At 43.2% G+C, this 22376-nt stretch overlaps 3 protein-coding genes across 3 annotated transcripts; 2 read left to right on the top strand and 1 right to left on the bottom strand.

Annotated features, from left to right (window-relative positions):
• The first annotated feature begins 670 nt into the window (after positions 1-670).
• LOC143342064 (uncharacterized) lies at positions 671-8615 on the top strand. Its single transcript, XM_076765547.1, has 8 exons — positions 671-730; positions 956-1204; positions 1514-1675; positions 1762-1900; positions 6779-6787; positions 6952-7178; positions 7595-7873; positions 8340-8615. The coding sequence occupies exons 1-8, from the start codon at positions 719-721 to the stop codon at positions 8613-8615; spliced, it is 1353 nt and encodes a 450-aa protein (XP_076621662.1). The 5' UTR covers positions 671-718.
• Positions 8616-9827: 1212 nt separating this feature from the next.
• LOC143341901 (uncharacterized) lies at positions 9828-16427 on the bottom strand. The gene is made up of 3 exons (XM_076765281.1): positions 12257-16427; positions 11470-11658; positions 9828-11132 (listed from the first exon to the last, which is right to left on the bottom strand). The coding sequence occupies exons 1-3, from the start codon at positions 12266-12268 to the stop codon at positions 10695-10697; spliced, it is 639 nt and encodes a 212-aa protein (XP_076621396.1). The 5' UTR covers positions 12269-16427; the 3' UTR covers positions 9828-10694.
• Positions 16428-19298: 2871 nt separating this feature from the next.
• Positions 19299-22373, top strand: LOC143342063 (uncharacterized). Its single transcript, XM_076765546.1, has 8 exons — positions 19299-19361; positions 19682-19817; positions 19896-19990; positions 20071-20163; positions 20278-20337; positions 20411-20602; positions 20774-20831; positions 20898-22373. The coding sequence occupies exons 1-8, from the start codon at positions 19299-19301 to the stop codon at positions 22364-22366; spliced, it is 2166 nt and encodes a 721-aa protein (XP_076621661.1). The 3' UTR covers positions 22367-22373.
• Positions 22374-22376: the final 3 nt, after the last annotated feature.

The raw sequence follows: 22376 nt of genomic DNA, 5'->3' as shown, positions 1-22376 counted from the left end.
TCTAGTTCACCCTTCGAAGGAGCCCAACGATCGTTAAAAAAATAAATGTATTACCTCCGGAAAAACGAGTTCCTATTGCCAAACAACATCTACACTTTCTACCGACTCTTTCGAAACGTCACAACGGTTGCAAACCTCCAATTTGCGGTCACTATAAACGATCGATCGAGTTCGACTCGTCCTGTGGATGAATTCTTTCTGAAAATCTTTCGACGAGACGTTTCGTTCACCGCGCGCACGAGTACGGATCGTCACAAAAAGGATGTTCCAGCCACAGAGAGGAGCGTTTTCGTGCCTTTGGAGGTCCCACGATCGCGAGTTTCCTCTCGAAATGCCGCGTACTCTTCGAGTCTCCTCGTTAGAGTCGCGAAGCTCGATCTATCCACGAGTCGGGCATATGTATCTGCATAAAGTGCCCGCGCTCTATTTACTTAGCCCCGACTGCCCAGCGCACGTTTAACGTGTTATACAACCTCGCGTGTACATTATGTATTATAATGTGTAACGGGTATGTGGCCGTATGGGATCGTGAGTAAATAGTGTACGGTAGGTGTGGCGATAGAACACCGAACGGCCATTGGCTTTCCATTGGCGGGGTGCACGCCGCGAATGAAAGTGAATTCCCTATATAAAGGGTGGTTTTCCTCCAATGCGACAGAACACGATTTAATTCACCGAGCCAGGACACGCTAACCAAAGTATTAACCTATCGGTCAACATGAGGGTCTTGGTACGTCTAACGTTAAGTCCGCGTCTTAACTTCTTAACGTAAACTTCGACAAAATTCAGTGGTCAAAATTTACTTTTGCCTTTTCGAAGCTGATCTAACGCTTCGTTAAGCCAATCGTTGCCTTAAGAAGATTTCTGTCGAAATTTTCAAATAGGGAAGGGTTTTCTAACGGACCCAACGTTAAGGGAACCATCGTGCCCTAATCTCTTGCGTTTCTCGCCGAAGGTATGCTTGTTGCTCATCTCCGCGGTGTTTGCCGAAGAGGCTGAAAAAACTAAAGACAAAGCGGTCCAGAAACGTGGCCTGACTGGTCTTGGCTTGGGTGGATGGGGCGGACTGGGTCTGGGTGGATGGGCTGGTGATTTAGGACACGGAGGACATGTCGCGGTCGCTGTTCAACAAAAGACTGTCGCGGTTCCAGTTCCGGTACCGCAACCGTACCCAGTCGCTGTAGACCGACCAGTCCCGGTTAAGGTGAGAAGAACACGCATGAAATCTACTTCGAGCTCACGGTTACAAAACTCGACGCGCTCTATTAACTTGGTATCTTTCCGATAATTCGCAACGTTTCCAGAAATTCTCGTTCGCCGTTCGATCGAGACGCAACCAAATACTCCGGGGACCATTTTGTAATCTTCGAGAGTTTCCGTACAAAATATTACTCTTTGCATAATTTATATCGTTTTACTCAACTTTTCTTCCTAATCTAAACGAGAAAGAAGGAGGTGTACCGTGATTTAGGAACACAGGGATGTTAACGTTGTTGCACCACGTTTTCTTCAGGTGCCAGTTGCGGTCCCACATCCAGTTCCGGTAGCGGTTCCGGTCCCCAAGCCGTACCCAGTGGTCCAGACCCAGACCGTCCACGTTCCAGTCGACAGACCAGTTCCAGTTTCGGTTCCAGTGAAGGTGCCAGTGCCTGTGCCCGCCCCGTACCCCGTGAAGGTGAGTCAAAATGTTCAATCCTCGTTCCAAGTACTTGGGAATATTGAATATTGAATCTAATTAATTGATTTGTTTCTGATTTGCAGGTCGCCGTGCCTCAACCTGTTGCGGTCCCGGTCCCCCATGCAGTTCCAGTTCCGGTTCCACAGCCCGTCGTCGTTAAGGAATCGGTTCCCGTTGTCGTTCAAGCTCACGGTCACGGTCTTGGATACGGCGGACACTACTAGATGAATTTATCCCACAACATGCCACCATCAACCCATGTCCTCACCTAGCCACCCCCGCAGCATCGCAAAAAGACATCGTGACGAGCGTCGTACCAAAACAATTTCTCCTTCTACCGTAGCAAATACGATTCGTGAAATAAATTGATTTTATAAATGTTTTTTAAAGAAACGTCTGTCATTCTCTTCCCCCCGCTACCTAGATCTAAACTACTAAGATATTTAGAGTAAACGTGAACCCAGAGGATTATTTATATTTTTCAGCTCGAAAAGAGCGAATAAAAACCTGAGACTCTTCGAAACCAGTGCTGTTCTAGAGTGATAAATTCACGGGGGACGGGACTGACGCAACAGAGATACACGAAATCCTAAGACGCGAACACGAACACCTCGGTTGATCGTAAAATCGGATTACCGGACTGTCGTGCAATACGTCGTTTTTGCGGGAACAGAGCTGGTATTAATTATGTACGAAGCGTTTCGACATATCCTCGCGCGACAAGATATTACTATAGGTTCACGAGTGCTATCTGATCCCTCATTGTGCAGAAACTACCCACGGCGTTCCCTCGTCGAAACCTTGACTGCGATTTCGCGCGATCTGGGAAACGTATCTACGATTCGAAATTTCTTCGGGATCTCACGGAGTTCGCGGAATGCGTGTCACACCGTGAACTTTCCACCGAGTTTTCCTGTGATCCACGCACGTAAATAGACAAGGGGGCTTTTTATAATCGCGAACAAAAGCGAAGGATCGTCCCTGAAAGCGGCTCCCGACCGTGTACGGCGGACTTTTCACTTAATTGTTCCTGACGAATTCAGGTTTCTTCGAGGGAAACGCACCAGACGCGTTAAGAGGAACGTTTATCCGAAATAGGAGGGAAACAATCGAAAATTAGTACAATATGATGTTACGTTGGTTCGATAAGACGAGACATAACTTGTCTTCCTTTAATTTTCGTCAACCCCCGATCAGCGATGCATCTGGTAAAAGTATACAATGTACAGCGAAAATAAAATAGAAAAAAACGCGATAATGTGAAAGTTGGAAAGGAAGAAAGAGTTACAAACGCCGATTGCCGAAATCTTTGATGTCAATCGGGAGTCATTTAACCAAGTCTTGACAACTCTTTCCATATTATCGAGAGAACGTTGGACGTAGAACGCGTGCCGTCTGGCTTTTTATCTTTCGCCACCTGTCACGGCCATCGAGCACTCAACTTTCTTCGATAGATTATTCAACGTGTCGCGTGGAAAACGAGATTCTGTCGCCGAAAATCGAAAGATTATACAATACGGTTTAACGTCACACGCGCGAGCAACGCCACAATTACGCAAAGGCTACTTGAACCTCGAGTTATGAAAGTAAGTATAACGACAAAAACAGCTCGAAACGAGTTTTTTTTCTACGTAACTCATATCACGACACGCGAATTTCAGGTCAAATTCCGTTTGTCTGGTTACTATCGCGTGCATTTATTTTGCGACACGAGGTTGTGTTTATTTCAATGGAGAGAAGCCTTGCTTTTCGATGAAAACAATGAAATAAAAAACATCGACTTGCTAATTTCTTAACCGTAATCTACATATATCGTGTGTAAACCGGTTGGTCACGGTAATCGATCAACGATGTGAATAATCGATTTTTACAAACTTTTTCCCATATTTTTAGCAACTCTTGGACGCTGTAGAGGAATGCAATTGCCTCAGATCATCGTGCTCGAAACTATGTTTTGCTATGGTTGTCAATAAACCGAGATTTACGCAATATTTGGGACACCTTAATAGAATCTAAATAACAGAGTTAATGAATTCGTGTTATAAAATTTAACGAAATACTGCGTCGCGTTGCGAAACGATACGGAACATCCGCAGTCGAATTCTGCCTACTAATTCGAAATCTGCGAAAGAATTACGATCCGAGGCGTTTCTGGTTTCACCTTATAAATGGTTAAGTGACAAAATGTGAAAACACTCGAAACATGATGAAATGAAGAGTAACGTCTGTACGAGGGATTACTACACAGAAGAACATTTCGTGGAAGAAGCTCTGATTAACGTTTAAGGTTACCAAGGAAAGTTACACGAGAATCTCGTTTGCCATGGTTCGAGGCAAGAATCTCGATCAAGTAGAAAATATTGTTGCTCGAATTCCCGGCTTGATCGGAAGATAACTTGAAACGTGGGATTGTCGTGACTCGGATTCGAGAGTAAAAATAATTTATCGACGTTTATGTATTCCGGAATTTCGTGTCGATTGCTCAATTGATTTGTCATCGACGCGCGAGTAGTTTGTCGGCGTCTCGATTTAACGATATCGACGTCGACGACGAGACAAACTTGACTTTCTTTCTGGACGGAACGGAGGCCGACAAGGAGAAATCCGACGTGTAATAGCAGCCCGATCATGCTCATTTTCATGACAATAAACGACGTGGACGGTGTCGTGAAGCCTGGCGACACGAGCTAACGTAAATCGTACGTGAAATTTTGGTAAATTTCTGCACGCGACAGGCCGATCGCGAGCTACATGCAGTAAACCGTTCGCATAATCTTTTCGGTCGTTCGAAACCGAGCAAATTGCATGCTTCTCGCGTATAACGACGACTAATAAAGATATTTGAATCGTGATACATATTTGGACGTTACACCATCATACAGTAGCACCGTGTACTGTGGACAGTTATTACAGGAACCATAATTTTCACTCATACGTTTCTTAGTTGTCTCTAAAATAATTAGGAATCATACACCTACAAATACGAAGTTAAAATTATAAATATAGATTAGTAAGCGTGTTTTGCTGGAAATTTTTTCGAGACACGGAAATTCCTAAATTCCATTTATGTAACGTTTAACGTAGAACTTGAAAAAATTCTTTCGCGGTGACGTCAATTTTATGCAATAATGCATTTTTTTTAACGGTTTTAAAATTGAAGTAATCTTGCCTGTTGCCTCATAAATATTCACTTCCTTAATGATCAGACAAGTTGTGTATTTGGCATTGATCTTTGAGTCGATTCTTCCATTTACCGATCTGAATTTGTTTTTCTAAATTGCGCAAATAACAAGAAATAAGCAACTATCGAACGAAGAAAACATATTTTCATTAAAGCCTATAAGCGGTTTTAGAAATCAATATTGCGCGACCAATTGCATCAAACGCTTTTCTAAAATCCATACAGATAATATCAGCATGAACGGTATGTTCAACTTCCGTAGATAAATTATTGCAAATTACGAAATTAGTCACAGTGGATCGTTTAAACGTGAAACTATGTTGAATATGTATAATATTTGTTAACGACTGACACAATTTCGCGACGAGAATGCTTCGAGTAATTTTTCTCCTTCTTGAATTAAATGGAAGGCTTGCAAAATCCTTATTCGATGATTCCTGCGTTCGATGAGTACCAAAATAAAATTACAATTATTATTGGAGCTGTGTCTCTTCTCTTTTTGGTGACGGGGACCCATCTCAAAAGAAGGGAAAAGAACAAAGAGAGTTTCCGGTGTCGAAATCGGTCGACAAACAATTGATGCAACGCGCGGGGAAGATTCGGGCCTCTTTCCGATCGAGTGTCGTCGATTAGGTGAAAGCTGTCGGGAATACAATGGGGGCCCGTTGATCGGATGAAAACGAGCGACAACTTTGACGAAGGACGACGGAATTAAAAATACTGACGAGTACAAAGTCGCGCGAAATTGATGGACATCGCGAGTAAGCTTGAATTCCAGTCGACCTTCTTTCCCTTTCGCGATCCTACGTTACGAAGGTTGTTTCTCCGGGCGAAGGTACTCCAGAATCACGTACGTTTAGAAGAATTACACGGTCAGTCAAACTGCAATTCTAGCAGATGTTAATTAAGTTACTTTATTTGAGCTCCTAGATCCCTATGGATCTATAAAGTTGACACAACGAACTCGTTTCGCAAGTATGAATTTTTATTCGCTAGAGTCGTTGTTTGGCCCACTATGCGATGGCCTTGTAACACTGAGCACTGACCGCGTCGTGTTTTCAAAGGGTTAGATAGGTAAATTTATTCAGATCCAGACGATGAATCATTGACGACGACGGCAGAAAACAACAATCGACTTAATAAGAACAAGGCAAACTGGGAGGGAGGTTGTTTAGAATCTGACCAGGTCCAACTGGGAATGCAAAACGTCCTTCTAACATAGTAGACGGGGTTTAGGTCTGGGTACCTGGTGTACAAAATCAATACAAAAAAACCCTTTCCACCCGTGTCTCGGTCCTGACTCGTCTATTCGCCCGATCGTAATGAGCTGCCATTCCTAGGTGGAGCATCCCGAGCATTATTCAAAATGACGCGCACAAAATTTCAAATTTACAACGACGATCGAGAACTATTCGAAATAAGTATTCGCACCGTCTCGTTCGTCACGTTTTTAGACTATTTACATAGGAATCCAAAAGGATACTCTTTCAATCGATTCGAAAATACTTAATGCATATCTAAAACATAAAGATCGATAGGATGTCAAAAAATACTGGACGAGATCGGACAAACGAGCTCGTTCGAATGTTCTGATTTAAATATACCTAACCCGGATCATTTAAAACGCTCGAGTTTACTTTAACCAAAAAGAATCGCTAAAATGTTCCCCTTCCTTTCTGGAGTAAAGGAGCAAAGCGTTAAAAACCTTTTTTTACTGCATTCACGAGAGCATTATGGTCTTCGTAGATTAGTCTCCTACTGTTTATCGTAATTTTCGCATACTTTCTCCCTCAATCTCGATACTTAGGCGATCCCGTGGTCAGGGTGCGACGTCCAAGCGTGTTCACCGTCTGTCAAACAGTAACCAACGAGTAACAACGAGTTTGTACCAACATTCGCGCGATTATTACTCGTTGCAGGCGTCACTGGTACATCGGATGCACTTCGAACAGGCCAATAAAAAAAACTGCACCGTGCTAAAGGCACCCTGACGCAGCCGAATAGATGACTGGCAACAAACTGACGACCGACGATACAAAGTATTAATCAAGAAGCGAGGGAGACGGAGGGGGTATAATTCATCTTTCGCAAGAAAAAGGAGCGCGAAGAGCTTTGCCTTGGATCGCTTTTCGGGGACCCCTGCGCGCTCCCCACGCCCAATTTCTTTTCACCGTTTCTCTGGCTCGACACTGCCCACCACCTCCGTCCTGCTCAAGGGTTTCGTCCCACTGTATAAAAGCAGAGGATCTTCTTGGTATTTCATCAGTCGCAAAACCACGACGCACCAAGTCCGAATATTGCAGCACCATGAACGCCAAGGTGAGTACTCGAACTTCTTGGACACTCGGAATATTGTTGACGACCCTTTCGAACGCGGAGGGTTGAATCGTTGGGTTGGCAATTTTTAAAAAGACTGAATATATAATACATCTATTAACTTATTTCAATTTTGGCCTGACTCTACAGTAATTATTCGACTGCTTCTCGGAAAGGGTTCGTGTTATTCGAACGCGATAAATTTTAGAATAATCTGCAATAAGTGGACCAAGAGATAGGCAAATAATTACAAATTATACACGAAGCTAATGAACGAAATTTCCATAGTTTCACTTAGTAAATTTTTAAGCTAATATATATATAAATTTCCATTATTAATTATTTCATACCGACTGAAACCGTCCCACGAAGTCACACACAGTCTTCCTCGAGTGCAAATTGCCATGTCTGATTTTCAGCTCTTCGTCATTCTCGCCCTTGTGACGGTGGCTTTCGCCGAGGAGAAGAAGCCCCAAGCGGAGGAGCCGAAGAAGGACAAACGAGGAATCTACGGTCTGGGATACGGCCTGGACAATGGCCTAGGTCTGGGAAGCAGCTTAGGACTGGCTGGATACTCTAGCCTGCCATCCATCGGAATCCAGCACGGTGTCTCGACAGTCGTGACCAAGGAAGTTGCTGTTCCCGTCCCGCATCCGGTGGCAGTTCCCGTCGACAGACACGTCGCCGTCCCGGTTAAGGTAAGAGTCTACGCTCTATCTATAAAATATGAACAAACGTTTTTATCATCATCGACACACGAAATTTGACGCGCCATAAAAACGAAGGTGATTTGATCGCTGAAACGAGAGGACCTCGATCATCCAATCACGCTCTGTTTATCTCTGGGTATCTGCTCGATTAGCAGGCGGAGCCTTCATCGTAGATCGTTAATTAACGTCTCAATGCGAGCGAGTACGAGGATTTCGTAATTCGGAAACTTTACGGTACGCACGGTTGCGTGTTGGCTTTCTTGAAAAACTTAGTACACCGTTTAGATCGATTTCCATCGCGATTCTCGATCGGTAGGCTCGCTGCGAACGGATCAGATGCAATCTAGAGTTTCGAAACTTCACGCAACTATTTTTACAATCTTTCGCAATAATTCGATTTGCAAAACCTGTAGCGAGTTAATATTTGTCTAACGCGTTGTCTTGCGATGTCCAGGTTCCAGTGGCCGTTCCAGTCGACCGCCCGTACCCTGTCCATGTTCCTAAACCCTACCCAGTGGAGGTGACCAGGAACGTTCCGGTTCCTGTCGACAGGCCAGTTCCTTACCCAGTCAACGTACCAGTCAAGGTTGCAGTTCCAGCACCGTACGCCGTCAGGGTTCCCCATCCGGTTCCAGTTCCAGTCGTAAAACACGTTCCAGTTCCGGTCGCGCAGCCGATCGTCGTCGAGAAACAATACAGCGGCTGGGCACCATCTTACTCTTCATGGTAAACCAACAAGCATCATCGTGAACACCTGGGGAACCAATTTCGGTCATATCACAATACGAAGCGACATCGTTGGATTCCACCGACAGAAAAAATTCCTGACGACGAATCGTCTCGATGTCGACTTAGTGGAAGAATGATCGAGGACGATTCCGAACGCTCCCGATAGATCAACCGTCAAGCTACAACCGCAAACACCATTTCATATCTCGTTTTCGAGCAATCAATTCATCCAAAATGGCGCGTGGATTGGTTCCCCTAACCCAGACCAGGAGACTGACGCCCCCACCTTCTGTTCTCGGTGTCCTCGAACGATATTCGACGGATATCCTTGAGAACCGAGTAAATTGAAACGAGCGTATCGCTACTGTGACATTAGATATAATTTTGTAATTGTTTAAATCCTTTTTTTTTACGTAACTCGACGCGCGTCTTGCATCACTAAAATAAAGATCTTTTTTCGTACGAAAACCGGTCGTTCCTTATTCGCCTTGAAACCATTTTAAAAATACGTTCGAAACGTTGTTTATGTCTAGAGAAACATGATCTACATTACCAAGAACTTGAACAAGCAAACTAAGGAGAAGAGAATTTCCATCCCAAGTAAAGTTACGTAGAACCATACTCCCAAATGTGGTATCTGAATATTTTGAATACTTTTAAAGTAGCTAACGAGTTAGAGTAACAGCTAGCTGATCAGTTAACGCTAGTTCAAGAGATCATCCGGTATCGTGTAGCCGCAACAAGGTGTTTAACCGCCGAGTTCCCTTTTACTATACCTGGACAAGGTGCGAACGTTCACTGCAATTTTCCCCACCGTATGTGGATCGAAAATAGCTCGGCTATCAAATATAGTTTGCGCGGACATTGAATCATGCGCGTGACTCATCAAACCGTGACACCATAATTTACTTTCTATTCCATCGAAGCATAAAAAATCGTTCGACGTACGGGCAGCATCTTTTTTCCTAACACTAGCAAACCTTACTAAGATTTTCTCGTGTATAATGAATTGTCTAAATACTTAAATTAAGTAAGAAGTGTCCTACAATGGCGAGGATATGAATAGGGGAAAACATTTTCTTTTAAAGACGATCGACGCTAAAAGAATCAACCAACGTGCAGGATTAGGAGGGGTTTGGATGCAAATCATACGAGTTTAATCAACCTTCTAGCTAGCAAAGGATCCCAAAAAGACCGTACAGTTCAAAGGCATTAACTTTTATTATAAAACATAGGAAAGGAAGAACAGAATTAACCAACAAGAGCAAATGACAAACACAAACTTAACGAGACAGACTTATCGGTACAAAGTACGTATAATCGGTGGAAGTGGTGTTAGTTTGAAAACTTCCGGTTTCAACTAACTAGTCGACGTCGATGCAAACGAACGGTGCAACCAAGGATTAGATCGATCCTGGAAGTAAACGCGGCTCGTACTGGATCAGACATTTTGATCAGCCACCGTAAAAACCTACGAGATTTACTCTGCGCTCTCACGTTCACCTTAACCCGGAACTGATCCGTTTTTCTCCTTGCAATACCTTCGTTTCTTCGATCGCTCATACTTTCTCTTTCGGTCTGTCCATTTGTGTGCAATACCCCCAACGCCTGGTACTGTATAGGGATGAGAAATTAATTAATTGGCCTGGTCATAGATTCGAATAACCAATGAAATTCGTATTCTCTTCGAACGGTTGTTTGTCTTCTTTCAATTTTAGATATGAGCCTGCAAGGAAGGGCCTAACTTTTCGTCTCTGCACAGTACTCTAGACTTTATGACATAGTAAAGTTGTAAATTTCTTCAGACACCAAAACAAGTACGTATCGATTGCACAAAACGAACTAACAAGAAGAATGCAAGAGTGTAGTAGATGTCATATCTACCTACTTTTTAACATCTTTTCCGTGCCGCGACTATTTAAAAATTCACTACAATTCTAAAAGCGAATAAGTCGAAGAATGTCTTGCACTCTCCTTTGACCCCTCTGAAGAAATTTACGACCTCGCTATATGGCGAAGGCGGTACGTTCTAATTCACCGTATCTATTCCACCGACTATATAACGAAAAATGAGGACTGCTCATTGATGGCCACCGTAGTCGGGCTGCGAAGGCTGGAAGTGGCCCTGTCCACCGACTTGCTGCTGATCGTATCCACCGTGACCCTGATCGCTGACGGTGTAGGAACTGTAGCTGCCCGATTCGTGAGCAGAGTGGTCGGAGGAGTCGTAGCCACCGCCGCCGCCGCCTCCACCCTCGGATTCGCTGTACGCCTGATATGGAATCGGGTGCGGTACCGGGTAGTAGACAGACTTGGTAATGGCTACCGGGTGTGGAACAGCAATCGGCTGCGGTATTGGCACTGCCTTCGGCACCACCACCGGTACTTGCTGGTGAACCGTGATCGGGACTGGCTTGGGCACCTCAACCGGCAACTGTTCCTGGACTTTCACTAGCTTCGGGTACGGAACCGCGATAGGATGGTTCACCGGTACCGGAACTGGTATGTGATGGGGTACCTGCGAACGAAGAGAAAGGGACTCTAGATCGATCAGAACCAACGTCGATTCGGATGACCAGAAATCCTCCGTTTCACGCGCCTCGGGGAAAGAGTTGATCGACTCTGCAGTCACGTACGTTGTTACTCCAGATTGGACCGCGTTCGGGTGCTTTCTACTATCGATGCATTAGTCATTTATTTATTCAGTACACGGGCAGAACCTATTTGGTATACAGAAATTAAATAGAACGAACGGAGAAGTTTCCGACAAAGATGGAACTTAATAAGATTTTATTTAAAACTGCACTGTATTTAAAGAAAAGAAGGTGACTCGAGGAGGTCCTTTTAGTACGTACCTTGACCGGATACGGCACTGGAACCTTGACGACTGCCGTTTTGGTGACCTTGATGATTTTCGTCGGTATTTCTTTGAGATGCACCGACTGCGAGATAAGTTTTGGCTCACCGCCGCCGTAGCCATGGCCTCCATCCAGGGAAGATAAATAGGAGGCCCTCACGACGGTCACGGCCAGGGCAAATAAAAACTGCAAAGTTCCAATCACGCCATGAAGAAGGTTGTCGAACCCGACGGGCAAAGGGGCAAACAATAGGAACGCGATGCTCCTGATCTAAATTGTTAGTCACGCGATTCAAGGGATTAAACGATGTCCAAATTCGAAAAGAGAGCCGTTCTCTCTTAACACGAGCAATCGACGCGGCGAGATCTACTTTCACTATCGATCGATATTCGTCACAATGTAATCTGTAGCCATCGGCGGCAACGATCATCGAGTTTGATCGAAGTACTTTCGCCGGGAAGAAAAATTAATCCCGTTCCACGATCGGTAAGAGAGTTGACCCAGTAGTCGATCGTTTAGTGAAAGATTTTCAACACTTAATTATTTCATTCTTTCGATAACCACGATTGGATAGCAAAACTGTGTTGTACAAAGAGACGCGAGTAACTACACTTCTCTAAATTTCCGATTCCGTCCGGACCCGTCGAGGCACTGGCGTTACACCTTCACGAAGTTACAAGATTAAAGAGAGAATAATGGAGGGAAACGGAAATCCGTCGAAAACAGAGTCTCTTCCGGGTCTCGTTCAACTTCCCAGTCGATTTCGAATCAATGGTGAACTTACTACTCGCAACATCGTTATCCGGTTCGTTGGTATAAGAGATTAGGTGGTTCCGATGGGACGAATCACACTGACAATTGCTGTACCGGCAGTTGCTTATATACGAGGACCTTCACCGTCGTCGATTCACGAAGAAAGCACTCTCTTTCCGACTGGCTTGCGTTCTCCGATCTCGTCTCCGCTTCTCCCCCTTTTTTTTTTCTTCCTCGTTTATTCTCCCGTCGACTCGGAGTTCGACGACCGACATGAACGTACGGTCTTCGTCTCCGAGCTCGATTTCAAGTGCAATCGAAGCCCGATCCTCTCCGCAGGCGCATCCTCCTTCGACTGAGCTCTCAACCGAAGAAAATGTTGGTCGTTTCGTAACTGACCTCGTCTCCCAGCCTCCCTCGGTAATCCGTGTGCTTCTTCTTTGCTCCGATGTTCCAGATACCGACGATCAATGAGTCTTCAAGTTTAAGATCGAGTCCAGTTTCCTTGCACAATCAGACTCGACAGGATTTGCATCCGTTAGAAGCTTCTTTTTAATTTCCTGAAGTCGTAGCCTATCGAGCTACATCTCTGTTGCTGTGTGCAAATTTTTGCATTTTTCTATTAGATTTTTATAAACGAATAAAAACCATTCGAAGGCTCCGGTTAATCGAGGTACCAGCGTACCGAAATTTTACTTTTGTAACCTGTTATGTACTCGAGACTCCGCGTTGAAACAAATCAAGAAGATATATATCTGAGAGTTCGGAAAAAACATGCGTCGCCATTAGTCTCGCCAATGTCCAACATCCTTTCCTGTTAATATATGGAGCCATCTCGAGCAGATCAGGGTAGTCAACACGATTATCGGGTGAAAGCGCAGTCTACCGCGATCACACGAGCCCAAGATGAACGAGTGGCGTCAACGAGTACTCGTTTAAACATTTGCGATTGAATTCTTAGCTGTCCCGTCTGGTTCTGGTAAGAAACGGTTGCTTTCTTCATAATGGGGTGTCATCGTAAGCAATGGTAGCAATTACGCAATATCGTATATTTCACGCGTGACGTTCACGATCGTTCGTACGTTGCACGCAATTTACACGTTCGGAATCCTGACAGGCAATCTTTCGAAATTAAGATTACGATGCCCACGCACGCGATGCAAAATGGAAGCTGTAGGACGCTGATCTCGAAAGAAGTTCCAGCCATTCGATATCTGAGAACTTTCCTGCGATCGTGGATCTTCTAAAATCATTTCTATTTTCTTTGGCAACGATGGCTCAAACGCTCGCTATATGTGTTTCACAGTTCTTAACTCTGATTAAAGTTAACGTTACCATTTCGACGGAGTACAATTCGTCCCATCCGATTAAAGAGCAAGATAAGAGATTCTCTCGTTGGGCTTATAACGGGATAAAATGTTCTTTTCAGAGACAACGACAGCGTGGTGTGTTCTCGCGCGAGTGCGTACGAACGAACTCGTAGCATGGAAAGAACCAGATGATCCAGATTAGTCCTCTTACTTTGGACGTTCTTTCAGTCTCTGAGCGGTAATCCTTTCACCGTTCTCTCCCCGGCCGTGAATCGTCTCAGCCGGATCGCGTTTCGGAATACCGATTACTCTCTCCATTTTTATAACAGGAAACCGTACCGCGAGACCGCGTACGAAACGTTACTTCCTGTCGCCGTTCCTTCGTTCGCCGAGTGTCTGAGAAGGAAGTGCAGATAAAGCATTTCACAAATTACTGTCTAACAATTCGCGCTTGCAAAAACATCTTGTGTAATAGAAACGTCTACAACTGATCTTTGCAATGTTCTCGTTAAAAGTGACGAACGAACCATGAAAAATGGCTGAATCACAGAATATCATTTCAATTTTTATTAGTATCCGAGTTTATACTGTTACTTCTACAATTTAATTTCTGTAAAAGCAATCGCTATAAGAAGCGAAGAAACGTCAGCAAAAATTGATCTAGAATTCGATACGTTCCAGATTGCAAGACACCTATTACAAGATAGATATCTCGAGCGTCCTATTTGGTACCGGTATGTCAGTTTCTCTTCATGAGAAGCAGAGTAAAAACTTGACGGTCACGTGCAAACTTCAGTGAAGACGACGTATCGAGGCAAGCATCGAAATAGGAAAAAGAAATTTCGAACATCTGTGACAAAATGGCTGTACCAGTTTATCGTCCGATCCCGGAGCAAAAATGTCGGATTTAATCGGTATCGGCCCTCTCGTAAGGGCGGTAAAAACCGGTTCAGTAAGTCACAAAAGCAAAAGTAATACTATTATTTGTCCAGCCTTCTTTCTCCTCTCACTTTCGATGAAAGCTAGCAATACCGCGCCAAAACGTACACCAATTGATCTCTCGTACAGATCGAGATCAAAATTCGCAGCTGCTTCCTTTGGAACGAAAGCAGTCATTTCTCTAGGCCATTTAAATAAATCATCGTCAATATCGAAACGTACACGTACTTCTCAAAAGTAAAATCGGTAAAAAGATTCCTTTTGATGTCGGAATATTTCCGTGGTTTTGACCGTGACAAAAACTCATAGACTCATATGATAAACTCTGCTTGTTCTTATTTTGTTAGTTTCGTTTTCGCGAGAGAAAGGCAGAAAGCAACAAAAGATACAAATCGAGAACCACACATTGAAAAAGTGGGCTGTGAGAGGGAAGGTCCACGAGTTTAACAAACCTGAAAGCGATAACGGTATCTGTATCTAATCACATAGAACGCCATCAAGAAACACAATATAACTTTCGTTCGACCGTTCTTCCGAACCTTTTCAGTAACTCAACTGCTCTTAATAATTTCAGACGTGTCTGTTGTGAGCAAATACGCGAAAGAGACAAGCCGTCTTCACGGTTGAATTGTCAAGAAAGCAGCGTGGGCGTAATTAAACTTTTACAAATAGGAAAAAAGCTGATTCTCGAAGCATGAACGGATAGATTCTACAAGATCAAGAACTTTAAGGGCCTAGAATCAAATCAGACGAACCACTTAATACTGAAAGTGTGACAAATTTAATATTAAAGCTCAGGTACTCGCGATAAAAATGTTTGGTGAAACTTCGTACAGATGGTTAGGCGAGTATACACGATAACAAAATCCAGAAATAGTTTGAAAGAATTAATTATATGTATAACTTTCGAAAGCAAATTGAATTCAAATTAAATAAATCGACTTCAGTTTCTCGATCTGCCGAAAGATATGTACAAAATAACGTTTGCAGAGAGTGTCGTGGATCGTCTAGGTGAAATGCGTACCAATTTATGCAGAACATAACGAAGATAATTAAACTTCGAACGGGAGCCTTTTCCTTCCGCCTAGCAAATCTTGCATCTTATGCTAGCGAGTGGATAACTATGATATCTACTCGTTTAATGATATTTTTGCTAATGACGTGGGTGCAGTCGCGTTTGTCTGCAATTTATGATACGTTCACTCTCACCGCAACTTGCCTCGCCACGATCTTGATTTCTGTCAATAACGATAAACACACTGGACTCTACATCCTTTCAACAGACTTGCAAAATACTTAACAATGTTAACTGCAATTGTTAGGAATACCTATCTTTAAATCTTTCATTATATTATGCATAATGCGAACCAATAAATTAGTTTCTCAACAATCAACTTGCCAGCTATGTACAGCACCTATTTTGTTCCAGAAAGTATTCCAATATAAATACGATAAATAAATGACTGTTTTCAAAGTTTCGATAAGATCCAGAGTGCTGGTGATTCATACACACCGAGTTTTTGTTCGTGTGTCTTCCAAAGTGGTAGGAATATCGCGATAAACTTAATTTTTTAAGTGGCTCTAGAAGAGAAAGTCAATTGGATGTTAACGGAGATCATTTTGAATACTTTCTAAAATAAAATAGGTACATATTTGTAACGAAATACGTGAATCTTACGAAGTTTATTTTCTACTATGCAAACGTAATTTTTATTATACAATATACCTAACGAGTTACGTTAATTGAAACATATTATTTCCTACAGAAGAATGTAATAAAGTAGTCGCCTACGGATTTTACTGTCGCATTTGGGGCATTTTTAGCTTTGTATGTTAGTAACCCACTCTTGGCCAATGACACTTTTCTCACAATAATCAGATTTATAAGTATCATGCTTCCTCTCCGATTACGTGTGAAGCAAAAGTGTCATTGCTCGATGGAAACCACGAGAAGGTGGTGGGTTCTCTTCCATCAGGACGAGGTCAGGAGGAAAAGGATGAATGGAATCATTTTGGACGATAAGTTTTTAAATTGGGTGTAACAATAGGCCAGCTTCGAAAATAAACAAAGATCGCAAACTTTGGGATTACGTATATCTTTTATAAATACGAAACTAGCAAAACGATGACTTACACACTCTCGTTTAATTATAATAATTTTACGCAGACTGGATGTTTCAATTTTTGTAAAATGATCGACTTCGAGCAGAGAAAGTAATCGATTTAGCATGGAGTGAGACGTAGGTGCATACATTATAGATCGATTTACATGGCCCCTACGTTCTGGCAACCTTTTGCTCGCCTGTTCCAAGCAAAGTCTCCGCGCAGGCTGCAATTGCGATGTTCAGAACACACTGTTACTTTCGCCCTCTTATTAACAGATAGAGCCACCATGCTGTTCAAAATTGTGAATTCGAATTTAGTTCTAATCGCAAAACAAGTTCTCCATACTGCATCGATATACAATATTTCCAGTTAGGAACGTGTTTTAAAACTATCTTAATTTTTTTCTCGAAACTGCCTAGGATTTCGGGGGTGTGTTTATTCACCAAAAATGCTTGTAATTGACCCCCGCAACTGAAAATAATTTTTCCAGAACGATTTGAAAAAATTTTTTTTCGCCGAAAAATTTAAGCACCTACCCCCTGTCGATTTTTCTTAAAAATTCGTTTTTCATTTTTAGTACTTTTGTTTGATGTCCTATAGAAAAGTTGTCTAATACTTTTTTGTAGGTACCCATAAGCTCTACTTCAGAAAAAAGTTTCATTGAAATATATTCACTATTGTAGGAGTTATGGCTGTTCGAAGATTGGACCAATTTTATGGGGTTTTTCTCATTTTGCGGGGTCAAGGACCAACTTTTCGAATATTTTTGCGATTTGTACATATTCTCCACCAAAATACGCGTAGTTTGCTTTTTTAAACATTAAAATCGCCCAATCCGTTCAGAAGTTATGATATTTTAAAGATACGCATGACATTTCAGTAGATTATTCCTGGTCAGATATTATATTTTCAGTAATGAATTTTCGTTCATCGCAAATGTAGAAACAAGGCTGTCTAGACTCCAGATACGACCATAATGCTAGACATTTTGATCGAGTATCTTCGCCAAGGTTACGAACCCACCTAATATCCGTTCGAGAAATATCATTGGATTTTGAGCATCATTTTTAAGTATGCTATTAATTACATTTAATTTTCTGTTGTTAAGAGAGATGTTAGGGAGAAGTTACAGTAAAAAATTCCAGTAATGATGAATAATCAACGCATTTCGAGGCGATAAAAATATTCAACGATTCGTTGCAAAAAATGAACTGGCCAAAAAACACCTGGCAATTGGATTCCTGGATCCACAAAAAATACAGACTGACAAGATCGACCTTACCTTAAGAATAATAATTCGACGATGTTTACTCGCTTGTGGTACATATTTTGGGATATGATTTTATATTTATCTAAAATAAGACGAAATTGTATTATGGTAGGTATCAAAATATGCATTATGCCTGTTTATACGATTTCGCGTGTTAAGGCCCACAGAGAATTTTAGGATGAAACAAACCAAGGCGACGCAATGGGATCCGGGTTTTTATACGACGAGAAATAATGATCGAACGACCAAATTCTCTCACGAGCAATTTCGTCTGACAGTAAATGCACGTTGCAGAAATCTCGTTCTGCCACGAACACGTCGTCACGGAAATTTTAACTGGCAGAGGTACCTAGCATCGAAATAACAAATTCTTATTTAAAAAATGCGTCGACGCCCCGTTTTAGAAACGCTATTTTTTACTGAAAAATTCTCTTACACTCTCTGAGAAATGTCTTCGTTCGAGGATTTAGTAATGTAAAAGCGCCATTAAAATTAGTTCGAAATGATTACGACATGATTCCCAGACGATCGACTATTTCTCGTAGGCCAAGGATAGGAGATTCTCATTGATTTACAATTTAAATTCTCCGCGGTGATATTTATAGTTGTTGGCAGGTAGAACTGCAGAAATATGATACCCAAACTTATAATGCCTTTGTAGGCTAGTAGAACTTTTGTAGAAACGATTCTTCTCGACTCTTAAGTTTATCTGGATCTATCAAGTTCTCTCGAGTCTGTCTTCCCGAATAAAGTCTATTTTTTATATTTGCTACTCTCGTTTGCTTGGCACGAGTCTGTCTACACGGTCATTATTTATAACGTACCATGTGCATAAGTGGTGTAACCCGTATACTAAATAAATAAATAAATAAAGCACGGTGACGCAACGTAGCTGTCATGAAATGAATCGAAACGCGTGGCTGTTAGAGAAAGGAGATCGATCCGATGCTCCCGGTCGAAGGCGCACAAATTACCCGTACCCGGTGGCGACGGTCCATTAAACCTCACAGAAATTCGTTGTTCGTTATCCGAATCCTTTAAAAGCTTCCTGTCCTCTTAACGAGGTCCGATAATGGGCGTGTGCGCGTTCAAGGGACGTCGAAAAGGGAGAGTTCGAGAGAAAGAGGCGGCTGGAGATCTGCATAATCATCCGCGTTCCTACGGATCCCAACGAAGCGTCGAAAAAAACGCTGCAAATGCGAGAAGAAGAGAGACGAAGCTGTACCAATATCGTAAACGAACGAAGGAATTCTGTTTTCTTCGTCGTGTAACTCACGGATGTCCCGCGACACCAACACATCGGAGGGCTCGCTTTGGAAATATTTCGGAACATCGTACGGGGAGAAGGCCTTTAAGAGGAGTCAAATCTAGTTCTACCAATGCCACAGGATTGCGAAATAAAATGGAGGGAGCATCGATCGAGTATAAAAGGTCGAAATATCATCGGGATGATGCTCAATTCCTTATCCAAACACCATACGGACACCATGAGGCTCCTGTTGATCGTTCTGGTAAGAGTCCTCCTTCATCAACCCCCTTAAAAAGTTAGTCCAAACAAAATAGCAACTCGTTCGAATATTCTTTTTATTTAAATTTATTTGGGAAATTAATGTTGAAGATGGACTTTATAGTTCACTACAGATGATCTTAATTATTACATCATTTTTTACCGTTAAATGTTCCTGCTTCTGATTTTCTTTTTATAAGAAATTAAATCGTACTTTAAACTAATGTATCGTGCGAATAGGCTGTTAGATCGACTTGAGACTTTAGAGAAACCTTAAAAAACATGCTCGCGTGTATGTTCAAAATAATTCGAAGCGTATTTCAGACCTGCCTGGCGGTTGCTTCGGCCAAACCCACGGAAAAGCAAAAGAGAGACATTCTACCAGGAGATCCTCGCTATGGAACCGATCACGATCACCTCCACAACCATGACAGCGTGGTAGAAACTACGAAATCTATCGGTGGGTATGCTTATAGTATTCCTGGCACCTCGTTTCAGTTACTTCAAGATAATTATGGACTCTCCGGCTATGAACCAGGTACTCCTTACAACAACGTGTACTTGTCGTCGGCTCTCGATGCCAATCGATACTCCACGCCATTGTCAACTTACGGAATATCCGGCAGTGTACAGGTAACTCCGATAAATCTTACGAATAAAAATACATCTCGAAAGGCAAACGCGAAATTCTACATCGACGAATCCTTGTACAGATCCCTCAACTATCTAAAACCGTTGTGAGACCAACCATTTTGGAGACTAGGAAAACATTCTCAAGCGCGGCTGTTCCAGTTACATCCATAAAGGTAAACGCGTGTGTCATCTGTTTTGCGATCGCGTAATAAGAAAAAGAAAATGCTAGTCTTTCTAGATCAAACGAAATATGCTACTTTTCTTAACGCGCGTTGCTATAATCACAGACGGTGAATGATTCGCCGCTAACAACCTCCTACGGAACTCCTGTGTTCGACCAGTCTAGAGTAAGTCAAATGTTCTTATCTCGACAAATACATACATCGACATGAAATAACTTTTTCGATCGTAACATTTCAGACCTCCTTTGGAACCGTCTCCGATCCTACGATCAAAACGATCAACGCCGAAATTCAAGGCCAGGCGGTGCTAAGCGAACAACCGCCACTCGTTCAAGGTAAAAATTTTGTCGAATTTTCCAACGAACAACCGAAAACCACGGAACGTCGAAGTAAAAGGCGCGATTACGAAACGTTTGGGTTTCGAAACACTGTCAATACATTTGGGCGCTTAGCGAATTCGCGACAGCACGAGGAATAGAAATGTATTCCGAAAATAATTTATGCAGCAAAAATCCTCGACGCCACTTCTTCAAATGCAAATCACGGTATTTTTAATGTCCTAATTAACAAGAATCCTGTCGTTTCGTGTCGTGGCTCTCAGATCGTAAAAATTAAGATCGAAGACTTTTCGAAGGACTGGCAAGGATACCTTTTTACAGGTCTTAGGGAATCCGAAAAGTCTTCTATTTCTTTGATACAATTTGTGTAAACTTACTAATTTGCAGGATTAACTGGCTTCACAACTGGAGTAAATATCCCTTCGGTTACCACCACCGTAACGAAAAACCTCGTCGGCGGGACTGTGGTCGGCGAAAGGTTGCCTACCGTGTACAACACCGAAGGGCTCGTCAATGTGCCCAATTACGAAATCCAATCGCAAAGGCCCTCCATCTACACGAACTATCAACCCGCCTACAACGCAGCTTTCCAAACCGGAGGACTTGGGTTGAAAACCGTGCAAGTTAACGTTCCAGCGCCGCTTCCTCTGACTTCCGTACAGATCACGAAGAGCGTCCCGACTACCTATACGATTCCGGTCGCCGTCGATCTTCAGAGAACGTACGTCCAGGTTCCGCAAACGCTCACGCAGATAGCCCAACGCGTACAACCCCTACAACCTCTGCAACCCCTGCAACCCCAGCAACCCGTGCAACCCGTGCAATCCGTACAGAACGTACAAACCGTAAAATCCGTAAAAACCACAGCGTCCGAGCAGCCTATACGCACCATCCAGACCATCAAAACGGTGAACGAGGTTCGTTATCCGTCCGTGAAACCTCAACGTCCTATCCAGACCGTGTCATCCGTCACCTCGGTGCCTCCAGTTACCACGGTACACTCTGCGGAATTGCCACAGGTGAAAACATTGGAATCGGTGGCATCGCTGCCTGCTGTAGAATCAGTGCATAGCTATCCGTCCGTACAAACCTTGGAATCTGTGACGCCAGCTGTCCAATCCGTGCAGAGCTATCCGTCCGTACAAACCTTGGAATCTGTGACGCCATTGCCTGCTGTCCAATCCGTGCATAGCTATCCGTCAGTACAAACCTTGGAATCTGTGACGCCATTACCTGCTGTCCAATCCGTGCACAGCTATCCGTCTGTACAAACCTTGGAATCTGTAACGCCATTGCCTGCTGTCCACTCTGTGCAGACGTTACCTTCCCTGAAACCCGTGGGAACAATAACGTCCGTGCAACACCGTCAACCTGTAGTCGACTTTGTATCGACGGCACAACCCATTGAAACCGTGAATACCGTGGCTCCGGTCATTCATCCTGTGCAGTCCGTGGACGTCCTGACGCCTGTGCGCCATCCTGTGCAATCCGTGCAGACTGTGACCAAAACTGTCCCGACGATTCAGAAGAACGTGAACATTCAAGTGGAGAGAGGTCCGATCACCGACTTCTTCGAGAACTTCTCAGCTAGCTTGCCCTCCTTACCTGCGTTACCTCAGTTACCTCAGTTACCTCAGTTACCCCAATTACCCCAGTTACCACAGTTACCTTCGTTGCCCCAATTTCCTTCGTCGACCGTTGCCCCGGTCGAATCGTCCACTTTCGGAGAGACCGTCCATGTATCCAACGGCGTTGAAAAGGACTCCATCACGGTCGAAAACCCATTTTTGCGCGGCGAGGCGGCTACTCATGAGTATGTTCAACCGACGGACGTTAACGGCGGATATATTTATTGAACGCGGCTTC

This window comes from Colletes latitarsis, chromosome 5 (assembly GCF_051014445.1).
Source record: "Colletes latitarsis isolate SP2378_abdomen chromosome 5, iyColLati1, whole genome shotgun sequence".
Classification (NCBI taxonomy): Eukaryota; Metazoa; Arthropoda; class Insecta; order Hymenoptera; family Colletidae; genus Colletes; species Colletes latitarsis.
The sequence above is the reverse complement of the archived record's forward strand: the minus strand, read 5'-3'. Positions and strand labels throughout refer to the sequence as shown.